Here is a 21333-nt window from a genome sequence, read left to right as displayed (position 1 = left end):
GCACTTAACCAACTGAGCCACCAGGCGCCTGGGTCACAGCCATTAAAAACCAATCTAAGGGCACCTGGCTAGTTCCCTTAGTAGAGCATGTGACTCTTTTTTTTTTTTTTTTTTTAAGGCTTATTTATTTCGAGAGAGAGAATGCATGAATTGGGGAGGGACAGAGAAAAAGAGAGAGAGAGAGAGAGAGAGAGAGAGAGAGAGAGAGAGTCAGTCCCATGCAGGCTCCACACTGTCAGCACAGAGCCCGATGCGGGGCTTGAACTCATGAACTGTGAGATCATGACCTGAGCCGAAATCAAGGGTTGGACGCTTAACCGACTCAGCCACCCGGGTGCCCTGAGCATGTGACTCTTAAACTCAGAGTTGTGTGTTCAAGCCCCATGTTGGATGTGGAGCATTAAAAAACATTTAAAAAAATAAAAAATTTTAAAAAGCCATTAAAAACAAATCTCACACTGTTTGCCAGTGTGTAATTTCTAAGTTCTGACAATGAAATATATGGATATAAATCTGTATATCTCATCTTTAGTTTTCAAAGGTAGGCAGAGGGGATTCCTCACAGTTTAGTTTTGCTCAGCTGAAACTGAAGACTTTGTAACTTCATAGCCAGTGATTGCCAGTGATTTTCAATTTGCCTTGAAAGAAGGCCAACTGAAGATTAATTTTACCAGTCATTAAAGCCAGCAAGTCCAGGTCAGCCATTGGGACTCTGCAGTCAGCCTTCTTATCTGAGTTAGGAAGCACTGAACTGCTGTTGTCACATCCACCACCCTGGTGGCTTCTTTACCCCCAGGGCCATCCTTTACCTTGAAGGCAGAAATACTACCAATTTCTTCACAAACTGTTCCCCTTTTTAAGCTTCTTTTCAGTCTCCTTGAACACAAGATTTGCCTTAAATCTACCAACTGCAGAGCCAATTGGAGCAGCCTTAATTTGATGAGTTTTTTTTTTTTTAATTTTTTTTTTCAAACGTTTATTTATTTTTGGGATAGAGAGAGACAGAGCATGAACGGGGAGGGGCAGAGAGAGAGGGAGACAGAGAATCGGAAACAGGCTCCAGGCTTTGAGCCATCAGCCCAGAGCCTGACGCGGGGCTCGAACTCACGGACCGCGAGATCGTGACCTGGCTGAAGTCGGACGCTTAACCGACTGCGCCACCCAGGCGCCCCTTAATTTGATGAGTTCTAAAAGAACCAGCAGCTTCAGGAAAACCCATCTTGTACAGTGTGACAACCACAACTCCTACAGTGCCTAAATTATGCTGCAGAGCCTCCTGGGTTCTTGTTTTATTCAGTGAATTATCCATTAATTTTGTTATTTATTTGCTTAAATTGTCCCTTGTTTGGCCAGTGTGAGAGACCCTTTAGGTTCCCTCTGTGTGATTTTGACAGGTTGCCGTCAGTTTTTTAACCTGGAATGACATGCTATTCCAGGCTTATCTTGCACTTTCCCTTACCCAGCCCTGGAATCGGCCGCTTGTCCAATAAACTCTGCTTTCTATGATGTGAAGTGAGATTGAGAAACCAAGATCTGGGGGCACCTGGCTGGCTCAGTTGGTTACCTGTCTGACTCTTGATTTCAGCTCAGGTCATGATCTCATGGTTTGTGAGATCAAGCCCCTGGTCCTGACAGTGCAGAGCCTGCTTGGGATATCCTCTGTCTCTCTCTGTCTCTCTCTGTCTCTCTCTCTCTCTCTCTCTCTCTCTCTGTGCCCCTCCCCTGCATGCTTGCTTGCTCTCTTTCTCTCTGAAACAAACAAACAGAAACTCTTATTAAGAAACCAATATCTGGGCTCTAGATGAAGTCATTGCTACTGGGGCATTGCTTGTAGGGGCTGTCACCAGACCATATCTATACGTACATACGCATATGTGTATTTCTGTGTATGAGTAAATGTGTGAACACATAATGTACTACTCAACCTGTCGTTTCTCTCGCCTTCCTTCTGTTACTCTGAGACCACACCCTTGTCTGAATCATTTGGATTTCCCTGTGATTTTCACTATTCTGCTTATCCCTCAAAAGGTGGTATTTCTTGCAGCACCTGAGATTTCTTTTGTCCTACATGTTAAATAGGTCACATTGTCTTCTCATTGCCATTTTTAATTCAGGCTCCTGTCATTTCTTGCTTAGACTGTTGGAACAGCCTCCTGTTTGTCCTTCTTGCTCCCATTCCTCCCTCCCTTCATATTTTCCTTTATATGCTATCGTGTTATCTTTTTAAAAACATAGATGTGATCTGGGTCGCCTGGGTGGCTCAGTTGGTTAAGCATCCGACTCTTGATTTTTGGCTCAGGTCATGCTCTCACGGTTCGTGAGTTAGAGCCCCACGTTGGGCTCCACACTGAAAGTGCAGAGCCTGGTTGGGATTCTCTGTCTCCCTTTCTCTCTGCCCCTCCCCTGCTCATATTCTCTGTCTCTCTCTCTCTCTCTCTCTCTCTCTCTCTCTCTCTCTCTCAAAAAAACAGACACACACACACACTAAAAAAAATAGATGTATCAACAGGAACCTCTAGTAGCATCTCAGAGACTCCCATTAATTCAAGAAGAGAGCCTTTAGTGTATGGCATGAGAGGTACTTCTACATTTATCTAACTTTCTTGCCCAACAGTGTTTCTTACACATTCAGTGCATGAATCACATCAGGCTGTTCATACGTACTCACCCTTCCGTGGCCTTGTACATGCTGTTCTTTTTGCTTGCAATATCTTTTCTTCTTTCTCTCCGTTTTTTTTTTTTTTTAATCTTCCTTTACTTAGACTTACAGTTGCAGCTCATTCTTTGTGATACTTTGTCCTTTTCTGTATTTCTCTATACAGTAGTTGTAATCTTAACAGATTACTAAAATTAGTTGCTTAGTCCCCTCACTGGACCATGAGCTCTTCAATGGCAAGGATTATATCTTGATTTTTGTAGTAAAGGTTACTTTTATTATGGTATCATTTAAATAGTGGTTATAGGGGCGCCTAGGTGGCGCAGTCGGTTAAGTGTCCGACTTCAGCCAGGTCACGATCTCGCGGTCCGTGAGTTCGAGCCCCGCGTCAGGCTCTGGGCTGATGGCTCAGAGCCTGGAGCCTGTTTCCGATTCTGTGTCTCCCTCTCTCTCTGCCCCTCCCCCATTCATGCTCTGTCTCTCTCTGTCCCCAAAATAAATAAACGTTGAAAAAAAAATTTTTAAAAAAATAAATAGTGGTTATAATAATAAGTTACCTCTTAATAGTAGTGAATGACTACTATGTGCCCCCTATGATCAGTAGCCAGAGTGCTGTTTGGAAATGAAGATCTGATCATGTCAGTGTCCTATTTAAAACTTTTATATGGTTCCTTACACTGTTATAATAAAATCCATTTTTCTTCATGAGGTTTGCCTACCATGATATAGTCTGGTCCTTATTTATTTATGCAGTCTCACATCAAGCCATTCTGGCCCCCCCCAGTGGGTCTGTGCTACTAATGTTCATACACACGTGAACACACATTCATTCATTCCTGAAGACACTTACTTCTGTTTGGATGTCTCTTGTGTAAGTTTCATCCTTTCCCCAGGAAAGCCATTCCCATTCCTCTAAGAGTATTCTGCCCTTTCTGTATGGTCTCATAACCTCCTTTCCAATCACAGCACATAATATTTCTTTCGTACTTGCACGGAGTGTGAGGGCAAAGAATGCTTATGTCTTGGTCATTCAAGTCTCCCCAGGATATGTCGTTTAGCACTTCATAAATATTTGAATGAAGGTGTGAAGAAGTTTCATCTTTCCCCATGGTATCACACTGCTTCTTGAAACTGTGGTGTGTGTATTTTATTTGATAGGTGGTCAGAAAATATTTGAATGAGTGTCATATAATCTTTACAACCCTGTGAAGTATATACATGGTGGTGTTTTTATTCCCTGTAAAACAGAAAACAAATAAGCCCATGAGGTTGTGACTTAGCTTCTAAGTGACAGAGCTGAAAATTGACTTGGATCTTCTGATTTAAATCCCGTATTCTTTCCATTCCCTTTTGGTGATCTAATAGTGACTTCTATATCTTTGCGAGGCAATTTACATAATTATGTACCTTTGGTGAATACTTCAGATTTCTCTTAATCTGCTTCTGATTTAGAAACTAATAAGTCCAAATTCATTCTGAAATCTTAGAAACTACCATTTTAGTGTTTTATTCAAGGTTTCTTTTTTTGTTGTTTTTTTTTTTTTTTTTTTACTTCGTGCTGCAGAGATTGGCAAACTGTGATCTATGATTGAACTTCAGAGCATTTTCAGAACCCCTGAAATCATATGCAAAACTGGGGTTTTTCTGGGGCAGGGGTCCATGAATATGAGCAGCTTGTCAAACAGAGATGTGTATATGTGTGAGTTGGGAAAAGAATGAACTGTGGTCCAAAAAGTATTTTCTGGATGATCTGGACCTCAGGAGGTTTCCTACTCTTTTTTTTTTTTTTTTTTTTTTAATGTTTATATTATTTTTTTGAGAGAGAGAGACAGGACATGAGCAGGGGAGGGCAGAGAGAGAGGGAGACACAGAATCCGAAGCAGGCTCCAGGCTCTGAGCTGTCAGCACAGAGCCTGACATGGGGCTCGAACTCATGAGACTTCGAGCTGTGAGATCATGGCCTGAGCCGAAGTCGGCCACTCAACCAACTGAGCCACCCAGGTGCCCCAGGAGGTTTCCTACTCTTAACTGGAGTACTGGCTTGATCACCTAATCTTTTTTTTTTTTTTTAATTAAGTTTTTAACTCCAGTATAGTTGACACACAGTGTTTACAATGGAATGATTTGACAATTGTACGCATTAGTTGGTGCTCATCATGTTAAGTGCACTAATCCCCATCACCTATTTCACCCACCCTCCAACCCACTTCTTGTATCCTGCAGTTCTCTATAATTAAGAGTCTTTTTCTTGGTTTGTCTTTTTCCTTTTTTTTCCTCCTTTGCTCATTTGTTTCTTAAGTTCCACATGTGAGTGAAATCATATGGTGTTTATCTTTCTCTGACTGGCTTATTTCACTTAGCATGATACTCTAGCTCCATCTGTATTGTTGCAAATGGCAAGATTTCATTTTTTGGCTGAATAATATTCTATTGTAAATGTATATAATATCTTTATTCATTCATCTATCAGTGGATACTGGGATGCTTCCGTAATGTGGCTATTGGAAATTATGCTGCAATAAACATAGGGGTGGGTGTATATCTTCAGATTGGTGTTTTTGTATTCTTTGGGTAAATACCCAATAGTGTCATTGTTGGATCGTAAGGTAATTCCATTTTTAACTTTTGAGGAACCTCCATACTGTTTTTCACAGTGGCTGCACCAGTTTGCAGTCTCACCAACAGTACAGGAAGATTCCTATTTCTCCATATCCTCGCCAACACTGTTGTTTATGTTTTTGATTTTAGCCATTCTGACAGGTGTGAAGTGATAGCTCATTGTGGTTTTGATTTGCATTTCCCTGATGATGCGTGTTGTTAAGCATATCTCTCTTGGCCATCTGGATGTTTGGAGAAATGTCTGTTCATGTCTCATGCCCATTTCTTACTGTATTATTTGTTTTTTGGGTGTTGAGTTGTATAATGTATAAATTCTTCATATATTTTGGACATTAACCCTTTGTGAGATATGTCATTTGCAAACATCTTCTTCCATACAGTAGGCTGCCTTTTAGTTTTGTGGGTTGTTTCCTTTACTGGACAGAAGCTTTTTATTTTGATGACGTCCCAGTAGTTTATTTTTGCTTTTGTTTCCCTTGCCTCAGGAGACCTATTTAGAAAAATGTTGCTACAGCCAATGTCCGAGAAATTACTGCCTGTGCTCTCCGAGGATTTTTATGGTTTTAGGTTCTCACATTTAGGTTCTTAACCCATTTTGAATTTATCTTCATGTATACAGTAAGCCAGTGGTCCAGTTTCAGTATTTTGCATGGAGCCATCCAGTTCTCTCAGTAACATTTGTTGAAGAGGCTTTTTCCCATTTCCTATTCTTTCCTCCTTTCTCAGAGATACATTGACCATATAAATGTGGATTTGTTTCTGTGATTTTTATCCTATTCCATTGATCTCTGTGCTTATTTTTGTGCCAATGCCATACTGTTTCGATTACTACAGCCTTGTAGCATAACTGGGAATCTGGAATTGTGATATCTCCAGTGTTGTTCTTTTTCAAGTTTGTTTTAGCTGTCCTGAGTCTTCTGTGGTTCCATACAAATTTTAGGATTGTTTTCTGTGAAAAATGTTGTTGGTATTTTGATAGGGATTGCATTAAATCTGTAGATTGCTTTGGGGTAGTATGGACATCTTAACAATATTTGTTTTTCCAATCCAGGAGCATGGAATATTTTTCCATTTATTTTTGTCATCTTCAGTTTCTTTCATTGGTGTTTTATAGTTTTCAGAGTACAGGTCTTTCACCTCCTGGGTTGAGTTTACTCCTAGGTATTTTATTATCTTTGGTGCAATTGTAAATGGGACTGCTTTCTTAATTTCTCTTTCTGTTGCTTCATTGTTAGTATAAAAATGCCATGGATTTCTGTATGTTGATTTTGTATCCTGCATCCTTACTGAATTCATTTATCAGTCTAGTCGTTTTTTGGTGGCGTCTTTAGGGTTTTCTATATGTAATACCATATCATCCACAGATAGTGAAAGTTTTACTTCATCCTAACCAATTTGGATGCCTTTTATTCCTTCCTCTTGTCTGATTGCTGTGGTTAGCACTTCCAGTCCTATGTTAAATAATGACCATCTACTCGTCACTGCAGCGTTGGGTTCACCAGTACAACCTGTAACTGCAGTGCAATCACTTGGAGGGCTGTGGTGATTTTAAAGTTTGAAAAATTTTAATTAGAAGAGATGGTTACATTTGAAAAGTGTAAGAAAAAATCTTAGATGTGGAGTTAATTTGCTTAGAAAACAGAACTCTGAAAATGAGACACACTTAATCATCATAATCTTGGTTATTCTTCAGTGATTACTTAACACGAAAACCCTTATTTTTCTACACGCGTTTACTACTGGCCTAGAGAGGCCTCAAAAGCAGGCACTTGTGTCACCTGTTCACCTTGTGCTTCAGTATTTTTTAGCATAAGCCCAGCACATTTTAGGTGTGTGTTGAATAAAACTGAGCATTTCTAAGGTAGATTCTTTGAATTAGAGTCAAGCTGGTTAAGGCTGGAGAAGAAGGAGGGGCGGGGGGACAAGTTTAAAGTGAACAACAGTGAACTGGGAGGGCTTTTTAAGGTATGGCATTTGCTGAAGAGCAGCATTTAGAAGTTGTCTTGGGTTCCTGAGGCCTCAGCCTGAGATGTCATAGCCCTCAGGTGGTGGTCTTTACCATGAATACAGCAGTAATGCCAAAAAAGTTTTTTGGTACTTTGTCGGGGGATTCTTCTGAGGCGTGTTATCTTTTTCTCCTCTTTTTATTTTAATTTTTAAATAGGCCTTTCCTGTACATGATACAAAGTTCAAAAGGCATACGGTGTGGTGTTTTGCTCCTACCCCTGACCCATGTCCTGTTCCCTGAAGGCAACCAGCACAACCAGCTTCTTGTATATCCTTCCAGAGATAATGTGTGCATACTGTGTGTATATTTCTTTTTTTATAAAACTGGCAGCACTCTTTAGCTCCTTGTTTTTATTTAATATATTATGAAGCTAGTTTCATGCCAATTTACAGAACTTAGCTTTCATACTGCATGGTATTTTATTGTAAAGGTATGCAATCATCAGTTTCCGTTTTAAAAATTTTTATTTATTTTTTTTTTAGAGAGCATATGTGAGAGGGGAAGGGGGCAGAGGGGGGGGGAGAGAGAGAATCCCAACCAGGCTCCACACTCCATGCAGAGCCCAATGCAGGGCTTGATCCTATGACCCTGGGATCATGCCCTGAGGTGAAATCGAGTCAGATGCTCAACTGACTAAGCCACTAAGGTGCCCCTTATAATCATTATCCCTTTTTTTTTTTTTTAATTTTTTTTAACGTTTATTCATTTTTGAGACAGAGAGAGATAGAGCATGAATGGGGGAGGGTCAGAGAGAGAGGCAGACACAGAATCTGAAACAGGCTCCAGGCTCTGAGCTGTCAGCACAGAGCCCGACGCGGGGCTCGAACCCACGAACTGTGAGATCGTGACCTGAGCTAAAGTCGGACGCTTAGCCGACTGAGCCACCCAGGCGCCCCGTAATCATTATCCTTTTAATCCTATTAATCAGTTCCCTATTTTGGCCATTTCAGTTGATTTTTTTTTTTTTTTTAAAGCTCAGCACATAACTTTTATATAAATCATTTTGAACACGTTTACATATGTGGGAATATACATGTTTGAGAAATTACTAAAAGCATTATCTCTGAGTCCTGGTCTGTGTTTTCTGTCATATTCATAGGTCTTGCCAGATTGATCTTTATAGTTTCTGTACCAGTTTAACTCTCACCAGCAGTGTATGTACACAAAGGCATCTATCTCACTACACTCTGGTCAGCACAGGTACTTTGTAACTTTATCTTGGTCAGACTGGCACAGACGGAAAATTATTGAAGTGTTAATTTGCATGTCACTTACGCATGAAGTATTGAATATCTTTACATTTTTGTTTCCTGTTTTAAGAACTTTGACTCAGTCAATGTTTTGTCTATTTTTCTGAATGGCTAAAAACTGAGGTTGATTCTTACTACCTTCCATTTCACGGGAGCCCATTTGTCTGAAGTTAGAAGAGTGTCTCTTTAGGGAGTTAAAGGAATAAATAAAATTATTATACTCCCTCTTTCCTTTACTCTCCCTTCCTCTGCCTCTCATAAGTGTGTGATTTTATGAAGTCTCCAGACGTTTATGTTCTCTTCTGAATTTTCTTTGTAGTCAGATTTTAAGACCTCTGTGACCTGATGGAGACCCGTCTACTCCTACCATTTATAATACAGTTTGTGAGGTAAAACCACAGACTCTTATGCTCTCCGGGGACATGATGATAGGAGTTAAATAATTCTTCCTTCTGTTAAAGGAAACTAAATCCTGGTTATAGAGCCATTACCACTGAAGGTATTTCACAGAATTTATGCTGACAGGAAAGGAGCTATGGTACATAGCAGTATTTGTCCAGTAGGTTTATTTTCTTTGATTGGGCCTTGAGGTAGTGTAGGGCTGTAGACATGGAGGTGTTCTATGTTGTGTGTTCATTTTTTGATTTTGTTGTTAATTGAGAAACTGGATTTTTAATCTTTAAGCCAGTGTATAGAATGTGAATCAGGTTGCATGACATGGTCCTATTTTACCCAAAGTTGTTGTGTGTTTCTCTAAGTTCTTACCTCTTTTTCTAAATTTTCAGTGTTCAGTAATCAGATAAATATTTGGCATGTTTGCTTTTGACACTAAAACTTCATAGATGCCCAAAAATCCTGAGAATATGGTGGGATATTTTGAAATCCTTTTCAAATACATTCAGTTATCTGGAAAAGCTTATCTTTCGGGACACTCTTTGTCTCAGGTCATGATCTCATGATTCGTGAGTTCAAGCCCCACATCGGACTCTCTGCTGTCAGCACAGAGCCCACTTTGGGTGCTCTGTCCCCCTCTCTCTGCCCCTGCCCCACTTGTGCTCTCCCCAAAATAAATACTTAAAAAAACTTACCTCTTGTGTGATTAAATATATAAATCCACATGCGTGCGTATGTGTGTGTGTGTGTATATATATGTGTGTATATATATATGTATATATATGTATATATGTATATATATATACACACACACACATATGCACGTATGTGGATATATATATATATATATATGTGGATGTGGATCCACGCATGTGGATACACACACACACACACACACACACAGATATACAAGTATACGGTGTTCTTAGTATCTTAATTTTCACGGTTTTAAAATTGCTTAGAAAACAAACATTGTGACACAAAACATTAATTGATGAACTGAACACTAAAAGATTGTCATCCAAACATCCCTTCTCTGTTAACATTAGCATCTGTCTTTGTCTAGGGTTGTTGTGTTTCTTAGCCAAAGTCTCACTGTTCTAAAAATTGGGCAATGTAGTACAAATACAGTACAGATCTATTACAAAATAAAAATGCATTGATTTCATAAAGTCAGTGAAAATGATACTGAAGAAATAGTATACAAGAGTAGTAGTGTACTGGAAGCATTTTTAGAAAGAGTAATGAAAGGATTCTGAGAGACTTGGGCAAAAAGTGTGGCATCGTCTTAATCAGTCCATTATTTGGAAAAAGTATACCCAGAAATACCAGTGGTTGACTCATCTTTTTGGGGGAAGAATTGGAGAAGTTTTCTCTAGCTTACTGATTTGGAGATTGCAAATAAATTTTAGTGGGTTGGTGAATTTGCATAATCTGAATAAGGATAAATGGAATCATACAGTATAGCTTTTTCTATCTGGTCTTTACTTAGCATAATGTTTCCAGGATTCATCCATGTTGTATCATGTATCAGTACTTAATTCCATTTTATAGCTGAATAGTATTATTCCCTTGTGTGGATATACCCAATTTTGTTACTCATTTGTATGGACATTTGTGTTGTTTCTACTTTTTGACTGTTAGGAATACAGTTACTGTGAATGTTTATGTACACATTTTTGTGTGAAACTGGTTTTCATGTCTCTTGGGTATATACCTATGAGTAGAACTTGTGAGTCATAGTAACTTTATATTTAACTTCTGAGGAACTGCCAGACTCTTTTCCCCAACAGCTGTACCATTTACAATGCAATGTAATAAGGTTTTTACCTTTACCTTTACCTGCAGTGTGTAAGGTTTTTAATTTCTCTAATTTCTCTACGTCCTCACTTTTTTACTTAGCATAATATCCTCAGGGATCATCCATGTTGTCATAAATGGCAAGATGTCCTTTTTTCTCATGACTGAATAATACTGCATCATGTACATGTACACTGTATCTTCTCCATCTATTGATGGACACTTAGGTTGGTTCTATATCATGGCTAGTGTGAATGATGCTGTAGTGAACATGGGACTGCAGCTCTCTGAGATCCTGTTTTCATTCCCTTTGGATATATACCCGGAAGTGGAATGGCTGGCAAATGTTTATCAAAAAATAGAAAACATACTGTATGAATAAGTATAAAGACCTTCCACCTTTAAGTTTTATTTTCTTCTAGTCAGCCTATTTTTCTCTATGTACTTTCTCTCTCGGCAGTCTCCTAAGTACCACAATATAAGTTATGATCTCCTAAGATGTTCCCAAATTGTGGATCTCTTTCCTTAGTCTGTTTCCTAAATTTCAGATATATATTTTCAGCTTGCTTTTGACTCCTCCACTTGCCTTTTAGATACAAGTTCATAATCTTCTCTTACACACTGGTTTATCATTCTCAGAGGTACATTTTTATTAAAAGCATCATCATTTTCGGGGCGCCTGGGGGGCTCAGTCGGTTGCGCGTCCGACTTTGGCTCAGGTCATGATCTCACGGCTTGTGAGTTCGAGCCCCGCGTTGGGCTCCAACACAAAAACTGTGAGATCATGACCTGAGCCAAAGTCAGGACGCTTACCGACTGAGCCCCCCAGGCACCCCTTGAATGACATCTTTACATCTTTTGCAGGTGTTATGTTAAGCAGCCACTACTTCTGGTTATTTGCACAAAAGTAGAGCTTGGATACTTGACCTATATTAAATGCCCACTTGTTGAATTTATATGCAAATATATGTTAATATATGCCTGTATCATATTCTAAGTGCTAAGTAATTCATTTACATTACTTTTCAGCGTTTTCCCATCACTCTCTCAGGAACTGTTAGTTGTTTTTGCTTTCTTTTGTTTTAAAGTATCTTGTGTGGTACTATTTACACTGTAGCTAATTAATAAATGTTTGACAGGGGCGCCTGGGTGGCGCAGTCGGTTGAGCGTCCGACTTCAGCCAGGTCACGATCTCGCGGTCCGGGAGTTCGAGCCCCGCGTCACGCTCTGGGCTGATGGCTCAGAGCCTGGAGCCTGCTTCCGATTCTGTGTCTCCCTCTCTCTCTGCCCCTCCCCCGTTCATGCTCTGTCTCTCTCTGTCCCAAAAATAAATAAACGTTAAAAAAAATAATAATAAATAAATGTTTGACACATTGAGAATCTTGAATCTTAGACCCTCCATAGTCTTGGTTTTCTTTTTTTTTTTTTTAACGTTTATTTATTTTTGAGGCAGAGAGAGACAGAGCATGAACGGGGGAGGGGCAGAGAGAGAGGGAGACACAGAATCGGAAGCAGGCTCCAGGCTCTGAGCCATCAGCCCAGAGCGTGACGCGGGGCTCGAACTCCCGGACCGCGAGATTGTGACCTGGGTCCAAGTCGGACACTTAACCGACTGAGCCACCCAGGCGCCCCATATAGTCTTGGTTTTCAACATTCTCTTCTGGTAAAAAATTTTGAGACCTTGTCGATCTGAAAAATGCCTCTATTTTGTTCTTGCTTGTTAGGCAAATCATAATTATCATTTGAAAATAAATTTTTCTTTAAAATGTTCAAGACATTGTATCATTTTCTAGCTTACAGTGTTGCTGTCTATTGAAGTCTGATGCCATTTCGATTCCTTTGTTGTGGTAGGTGCTCTCATTTCTTCCATCTGGTGACTCATGTCTTTAAGTTCTAAAAACTGTGTGTGTGTGTGTGTGTGTGTGTGTGTGTGTGTGTGTGAGAGAGAGAGAGAGAGAGAGAGAGAGGGTGTTTTGTTTTTTCCTACTTCCTCAGTTTTCTCTCTCATGCTTTCTGGCATGTCTGTGTTAGATGTAGGTTATCTAGCGCTTATCCTCTAATTTTGTTTTTTGGTTTTCCACTTTCTTTCTTGACTTTTTGGTCTGCTTTCTGGGTGACATTCAGCTCTTTTTTCCATCAGAGTTCTTATTTGTTCTTATCTTGCTGTCTTTTTTTAATAGCATCTTATTTCATTGATAGAGTTATTTTTTTCTTTATGAAGCATCAGACAAAAGCACATGAAAGAGAATACAGTACATGGAATAGAATAAGATATGTAAGAATGCATGTACATTCAGTACTCCTTTCTTAGAAAGAAAAGATAACACAGATGGGTTTATATATATATATATTTTTTTTTTTGGTCTTCCACTGTCATTGTATAGGACTTCAGGATGGAACTGGAATAAACACATGTGTCTGTCTCCATGTTTTTGTTTTCTGCCACTTTCTTTCTATGTACAACTCCTCGTCATCCTTAAAGACAATTCGGATGTTTATTTCCTTCAGGATACTTTTTCCAGTCCTCTCTCCTAAGGCCAGTTTTAGTATAAGATAGTATATGTTTCCTTTCTATTTTCCTCGAGTGCCTATGAGGTAGTAGTGATGGTGGTTAAAAGTGTATGCTTTGGACAGAGACAAATCTAGGCTTAGATCCGGGGTCCAGTATAGAGCTCACTGTGGCATGTATGACCCTAGTATAGTTATTTAACCTGAGTATGTACTGTAGATATAATAAAGATACTTCTAATAGCAGTGTAAAAGTATATGAGAATGCAATTAAAGGACATGGCACACAGTAAGAATTGTCAGCCATGATTGTTAGCCTGTGAATTCCTTGGTGGCTGCTACTGTGGATCTCCAGTGTCCTTTAAACATAGGAGACCGTTAATATGTGCTTTTAACACATAAATACTTGCTGTATAAATGAGCAAACCAGAATTCCACAAATAGCCATCAAAGAACTTGTGCTGTCTTTGTCTATAAATTAAAAACAACTCCACACACATTTACAGGCTTTTATAAGGGATGTTGGATGCATTGCTTGTGCATGAATTTATTAGTGATTCAGTGTTTATCGAACAATTTCTGGAGATTGATTTAGAGCCTTTGATGGAAGAGGAATGATTGATAGACTAAGGGTAAGCTGTTCTAAGCACTGAAAAGAGTTCAAAATGTTGTAGAGGTATACTTACTAGTCTGACCCTGGAAATATGCAATGTCTAGTCTATGGTTATATAGGCCTGTAAGTAGCATTCTTACCAGGGATGAAAGAGAATGATGGTATAGATTTAGTGATTAAAAAAAAAAAAAGAGCTATGCAATACTTTGAATTTCTTTAGCACTGTGTGGTTGATTTCTGCACATTATTAGTAGAATTTTCACTTATTGGTCCAATCAACAAACAACTGAGTGTTGCCTTTGTGTCAGACATTTTCTCGGTACTAGAGATAGAGCAAAGAGTAAGATAGTGTTGGCCCTTAAGAATTACAGCTTTGAGTGTGTGTGTGTATGTGTTAGGAGCGGCAGCGTAGACACCAAAGGAGTAAAGCGGGATGATAGGTAAAGAATATTAGGTGGAGTGGGGAACTAGATTCTTTTCGGCCCCTCTGAAGGCAGGGTTAGTCCTTGAACCCAGGTCTCCTGACTCATGGTTTAGTGTTCTTTCATAACATGCTAGTCTTTTGAGTAGAATTTTTAGCAGACCAAAGTAAGTTTACATGGAGGGTTAGTGTGAATGAAGCCAACTCAAACATTTTCTTCAGTGGATTCTGTGGCCTGCAGATAGGACATTATTCTCGAGTTCCATATTACATAAGCTACCATTATTGCTATTTATTCTTAAGACAGAATGATTTTAAGAAATAGTATAATGGGGCGCCTGGGTGGCGCAGTTGGTTAAGCGTCCGACTTCAGCCAGGTCACGATCTCGCGGTCCCCGAGTTCGAGCCCCGCGTCAGGCTCTGGGCTGATGGCTCAGAGCCTGGAGCCTGTTTCCGATTCTGTGTCTCCCTCTCTCTCTGCCCCTCCCCCGTTCATGCTCTGTCTGTCTCTGTCCCAAAAATAAATAAACGTTGAAAAAAAAAAAAAAAAAGAAATAGTATAGTAATCTTCACATGACTGCTTCCTTCTCAGTTTACATTATTGTGGGGCTTTGGAAAAATTCAGGGCCTGAAAATAGACAATCTGAGTTTCCAGTTTAATTTTATATACAGCTTTAACTATATGAAGACGAGGATCCAGTTAGTAGCTCCCAAGTGCTTGGGTGCATGTTAATGGAATTTACTCCCCATAGTTTGAGGCACACAGTAAAAGTCAATAGCTTTTGGTCATGAGTCAGTAATAATCTTCCATTTTGTGAACATTGGAATGCATTTTCTACTTTAGTAGTTGCTCTAAACTTTTGAATGAAGTTAGGAATATATTTTTGAGAAACATTTTCTTTGGTACCTTAACTGCCACCATAGAATAGGTCCCAACTTGAAGTCTGTGTAATAAATTATGATAAACGTTTGTAATGAATACTTGTAATGCCCAAGACCTTAGGCAAAAGAAACTATATAGGTAAAAATTTTGTAATCCTTAGTTGACACAGACTTATGTATCTCTGTGTCTGTTCTAAGCACCCTTTGTGAATGAACATGTTATCTTTTTGGAGTACCTAAATTTACAGAGGACCTAATGCAACAGTCATTTTGAAGCCTTTAAAAATGAATAGAACATGTGTTTTTCCTTATAGTGTGGGTAGGTGGTGATGAGTGGCATTCTTACTTTTTCCCAAGTTTGATAACCCCTCTGAGAGGTGGACAAAGGAGTCGACAGAGCTAAGAGTGTCAGCTTTGTCCTTTCTGTCTTTATTCCTGATTCACCATTATAGCTGGACACTGACAGCTCGACAGCTCCAAGCATCCCTCAGAGGAGCCACCCCCAGGTGGCTTTGAGCTGAGGACAGGCATATACAGTTCTTTCTCTCAAATTCTCCCTTGTGAGGAGAGTGTGTGAAGGCTGCTAAGAGAAGCTAGTAGTTCTCTAGTAGTTCTCTAGTTCTCAGTGGTTCTCAACGTTCTGTAGGCATCAGAATCATCTAGAGAGCTTTAAAAAAAAAAAGCGTAGGCACCCCTGGGTTGCTCAGTTGGTTGGGCGTCAGACTCTTGATTTCGGCTCAAGTCATGATCTCACGGTTCGTGGGATTGAACCCCATGTCAGGCTCTGCACTGTCAAGCGCAGAACCTGCTTGGGATTCTCTCCCTATCCCTCCCCCACTCGTGTGCACGTGCGTGCTCTCCCTCCCTCCCCCTGCCCCCAAAACAAATTAATTTTTAAAAATACAGATACTTGGGACCAGTGCCTGGAATTTTAGATTTAATTTGTCTGGGATGGTATTTCTATAAAAGTTTCCTGGAGCAGTCTAATTGTGCAGCCAGAGTTCCAGTGGAAGTCCTACACAGGAAAGAGGGACTGGGGGAATAGAGAATGCCACCTGCATTTAGGTGTGAGTCCCTAAAGTGGTACTCCTTCCCAAATAATGCCACCGTTCACCATTTCCTGTGTAGTACAGGAGATTAAATTGCTCTGGAGTCAGACTATCTGAAAGCATCATAACCTTAAAAATGGAGATGATAGTACTTAATTCACAGAGTTGTTTTGAAGCTCAAATAAAGTAATGTGTTTGAAATGCCTAGTGTGATACCTGGCACACAGGATAAGTGCACATCTAATTAGGACATCTTTATTAAATAATTTGTCAGCACGCATGGGGTGTTGAATAATTATTTCTAAAAAATCTACATTCGTATAGATTGCTCTTTATCTGTGTGGTTCATATTTGTCATTTTTAATCACAGCTGAATATTAAATCTTGACCCTTCTTCAGTTGTATAGCATGTGGGTTATATCTCGTTTTCCACAAATAATTGCTAGAACTGACAATTACGTGGAAAGAGGAGTTCTTTGATTTTTTTGGAGTACAGTTGCTTACAAAAATGGAATTACCAGCTCGTATAGGTATGGTCAATATTATGAGGTTACTATAAAGTGGAGGTATCATGTGATAAACCATTGAGGATGTGTAGATTTGCCATTTGCCCACTTAACCAAGGTGACTGAATAAGGGAATGTTGTGCCTTGCCAAGAAGTACTTGATGGACTAGAAAGTGAGGGATTGTCAGGGAACAGGACATGTTCTAGGCCTTAGATTCATATAGCAAGAAAAGGTATTCAGGGCTGAAAAACAGTTTACATTTGTAGAGAACAATTTTGGTACAGCATTGATGCTATTTCAAGAATGACAGTGATCTAATATTTACCTTTCCTTTTTTAAAAATAACAATACGTAAGTAGATATTACATTTGGCCATTAGCCAAGTTGGTTTTGCATTTATATAAAAATATGAATAATGGGCATTGTCTTTAGACATAAGTGTTTTCAGAGGTGTTTTTATATAGCTGAGTAATTACTAACCTTTTTTCCCTTAAGTAGGGATGGCAAGTGAGAGGTTAGAATTGTTCTTATGAATACTCTCGATAAAGGAACTTTAGATGAGTTCATTTTATATGCAGAAGCTTTGCAGAAATGAAGATTATCAGGAAGTATATTCCTGCCAGAAATGTAATGTCCAAGTTACTTAGTCTGCCACTTGGCTGATGAGATCAGACAAGCCTGGTAGGTGTTTAAAAAACCATACATATACATAATAAATGTGTGTGTGTATGTGTGTATGTACATGAGTTCATATAAGTTCTTATTTCTGAGGGACCAGGATCTATTCTTAAAGCTAGATGTAAGTTAGATTTTGGAGAATAATTAAATACCAGTCTGTTCCTTCCTAGTTCTTTCTTGCCATGTGAAGTCAATCAGCTTCAAAGCAATCACCACTTCCACTCCATACTAATAACTCTTCTTTTGGTTTTTTTTTTTTGTTTTTTTTTTTTTGTAATTGCAGGAGGTTTATCGAATTCCAAAGAAAAGTCAAACTGAAAAGGAGAACACAAGTAGGTATTCAGAGGTACTCTGTGTATATGGCTTTAAAAATACTCTTTTGGAAATATGCAGAGGTAAATGATAAGAATTTTAGCTATTTTGTTTTTGAAACCCAACAGTATGTAATTAGGTGAATGAAGTATTTGGTGTAAAAGTTTGTGAACTTGCCTTTTTATTCTTTCTTAGTGAATTTTTGCCAAAAGAGATGTCCCTTTACACTACCTTTGGTGTTGCTTTCCTTGAAGTCACTGCTTTTAGTAGCTTTTCTTCCATTTATTTGTTCCTCTAGAACAGGCATTGTTAAACCTGTACTCCTAAATGTCTGTATAAGTCTTTACCTGTAGATGTTTATATGCAGAATCCTTTATTTACATTCATTTTTCTAGGGAAAATTCAAAACTTTCATCAGGTTCTCAGGGACTCAGTGATCCCTCAAAAGGTTAAGAGTCATTACAGGGACAGCTGGCTGATTCAGTCGGTGGAACACATGACTCTTGATCTCGGGGTTGTGGGTACGAGCCCCATGTTGGGTTTTGAGATTAATTAAAAATAAAATCTCGAAAAAAAAGAAAAAGAATCATTCCAGAAAAGGTAACAGGGAGGCCATGGTAGTCTGGTTTCTGGGTTTTACTACTTAGTTGTGTTTCCAGCGTACTTCTTTAAAGATGAAAACAATGGATCTTATGGTGGCTGTTGTTGATCTCTTGAGCCCTCCAGTATTGACCCAATATAGAGTGAAGGAGCTAGTGTGATCATATTTTTGGTCTTTTTCTTTTTGTTTCTTTTTTTCTTTTTCTTTATTTTTGGCATGAAGAGCTTTTTATAGTCTTAAAACTTAATGGTTAAGTAATCATATAGGTTAATGCCCTGTGAGGTGTACTTTGTACCGTTGTTGGGGTTTTGTTTTTGTCTTGGATATTTTTAACTCTATTGGTTTAGTGTCTTCATAGCCAAACATCCTAGTTTGGGCTGGAAAGAATTCCTCCCATAAGAAAGAAGGCAGGGTTGAGTAGTGCTGGTTGGCAAAACCAGTGGCACCACTGTAAGCTTGATCATCAGAGGCTAGCTTCTCTGGGCTCACTGAGCTGAAATCAATAGCAGGATGGGCAAAGCTTAAATTTCTATGGGGTTTTTCCCCCAATATTTTGCAAATATCTACTCTGGGGTGCCCTCTGAGAGCGATGCCCTTTGCGAGGCATCTATAATGGAAGACTGATCTTTTCAGGAAGCAGCCTTTTGTGTGCCAACTTCAGTTTCTCCTTCACATATGTGCCCCAGCCCCAACCAGTCTCAGTCTTTTATAAGAAATACTTACAATTCAAGCCTAGCTTCTATGTTAACCCTCAATGGCAAGAAATTAAAAAGCTTAGAACTTGTAAAATTCCTAAGAACTGTAAAATATTTTGGGAAATACGTAGCCTAGCTTTACTTTCGTTTTATAATATGAAAACATCAGCCTGAATAAATGGAATGGCACCTGCCTCACATATTCCAAGATGCAGAGTCAGAATATGAACTGTTAGTATGATTCCTTTTCTTATTTTACCAGGATATAGTGGAGAAATAGTCACATTTTAAGGAAGTTAACATCAGTACATGGAACCTATTGTAAGAAGGAAAAAGAGTAGTCGTGGGCAGATCCAGGTGAAACTAGGCAGAAGGATGTGGTGCTAATACCTTGTGAGCTGGAACAATTGTTTTAATTGTGTAGTGTTTTCTACCAGTGTGTGGTGTAGATGAGCTCTATGAGCTTCTCACTGACAAATACTCATAAGTGGCCATTGATTAGTAACTGTTTTGCAAACAAATTAGTGGGAGTTTTTGGCCCACTAAAAGGAGAACTGCAAGAATGGCATATGTAAACCTAACCATGATGCCAGGGAAGAAAACAAGTGATAGCATGTTTTTCTGAGGTGAGAAGAAAAAACAGTTAATATTTATTGAGAATCTGCTTTGTGCTCTGAGAGATATTTTATAAGAAATTCTTTCCACAGGACAAGAGCAATCTGATTAATCAAGTAGCAATGCTAACATACACAAAGCAGTGGCATATAATACCAGTTAATTTATATTGGAATATTCATTGGTGGGATTTAGACTTCTTAGGGAGATGAGAAACTAGGAGGTGTGGTCAGTGAAAAGTAGCACTTAGCACAGCTTTTAGGAACAGTGACAATGATATTGGGGAAGACCATTCTAGGTAAAGAGGCTGAGTGGAAAAGTTTAATAGTATCATCTTTCAGTAGGAAGATGGCATTCTTTTTTTGAAGATGTAACTCTGGCTTTGATAACTTCATGAGTTATCAGCTATTATCATTTGTGTTTGAAATATTTTCATTTTGAAATGGTAGTTCATAAAAAATTCTCTAATCCGTTTTTCTTTTTCTTTTTTTTGTTAAACTAAAAAGATATTTATTTCCCTTTGAAGTTTTTATGCTTAGCATGCCAGGCTGCTCTTCTACAAATTGTAAATATACAGAGTTACAGGGACAGTAGAAGGCTTTTACATTTTGAACTGCAAGCAGACTGCCTTGTTAAAGGTAACGGGAACATCTCACATGCATGTGTTCCACAGAACTTGTTAGAAAGGCTGAAGGCTTGGACTGAGAGTTTGGGAAAGGTAGAAAAGAGAATTCATGGCAGAGAATTTCAGGAAGTAGAGTGTACACACACACAACACCTTGTTTCTCATCCAAATTCAGGATGGGCATATGAGGGAGGAATCCATAGATGCATTTGTTGGATAGAAATTGTGTTCTACAGTTGACGTGCTATCATGATGGAGAAGAGTCTGCCAAGTAAATTTTTAAAAACCCTTTTCCCTTAGTAACTGAACGAGGAAGGGATGCTGTTGGCTTCAGAGATCAAACAGCTGCCCCAAAGACTCCTAACAGGTCAAGAGAGAGAGACCCAGACAAGCAAACTCAAAATAAAGAGAAAAGGAAACGAAGGGGCTCTCTCTCACCACCTTCTTCTGCCTATGAGCGGGGAACAAAAAGGCCAGATGACAGGTAAGTGGCCTGTGTGAGTTACTCTCTTTTCTGAGCCAGTCAGAAAGTTCCCAAGTCAGTACTTCTGATTTGGGGCACCATGGGGTTTTGGAATAAGTATATTCTCTTGATAAATGAGTATAAAACTTCACTGATAAATATTGAGACAGTCTCTTTTGACAGTGAAGACTAGTGGATTTTCAGTACTTGAATGGTTTCTACTTGATAACATTTAAATGTTATTTGACGAGCCAGAGACTTGTTCTTTCAAGGGAGTGGAGGTGGGTGGGAGATAACTCTTCAGAGGTAATGATAAATCTTCTAAAGTCAGAACTTTTTTTTTAGTGAATCTTGTGCCTTACCAGTCAAAATGCTGGTTGATCTCTGTGTCGGAGGCTATCTTCCTCACGCTTGTAGAAAAACAAGCTGCATGATCGGTCACTGGGGACTAGAAAACATTTATTCCGGAGAAGGTCTTTTTAAATTAAATTTATTTGTTTGAAAAAATGAGATATAGCATTCATATAGTGTAATTGCCAAAATTTTAATTTTGGGTTGTCAGGGTTTATAATAGTAAATCCATCATGATTTTAATTTGCATTACCCTAATTACTAAACAGATTAAACATCTTGTCATA

General features: G+C 38.9%; 1 protein-coding gene and 1 long non-coding RNA gene across 2 annotated transcripts in view; both read left to right on the top strand.

Annotated features, from left to right (window-relative positions):
- Positions 1 to 21333, top strand: part of SETD2 (SET domain containing 2, histone lysine methyltransferase) — a 67694-nt gene that overhangs the window by 7989 nt on the left and 38372 nt on the right. Inside the window, exons 2-3 of the mRNA XM_040445170.1 lie at positions 17668 to 17716; positions 20533 to 20716. Of these exons, the coding sequence (XP_040301104.1) occupies positions 17668 to 17716; positions 20533 to 20716 (233 nt within the window). The remainder of the gene's footprint in view (positions 1 to 17667; positions 17717 to 20532; positions 20717 to 21333) is intronic.
- Positions 9754 to 11864, top strand: LOC121011130 (uncharacterized). Its single transcript, XR_005781504.1, has 2 exons — positions 9754 to 11367; positions 11556 to 11864. It is a non-coding gene; the product is annotated as an uncharacterized LOC121011130 (long non-coding RNA).

Source organism: Herpailurus yagouaroundi, unplaced genomic scaffold (genome assembly GCF_014898765.1).
Source record: "Herpailurus yagouaroundi ecotype Mexico unplaced genomic scaffold, PumYag 193, whole genome shotgun sequence".
Taxonomy (NCBI): Eukaryota; Metazoa; Chordata; class Mammalia; order Carnivora; family Felidae; genus Herpailurus; species Herpailurus yagouaroundi.
This window is presented reverse-complemented; position numbering and strand designations above follow the sequence as displayed.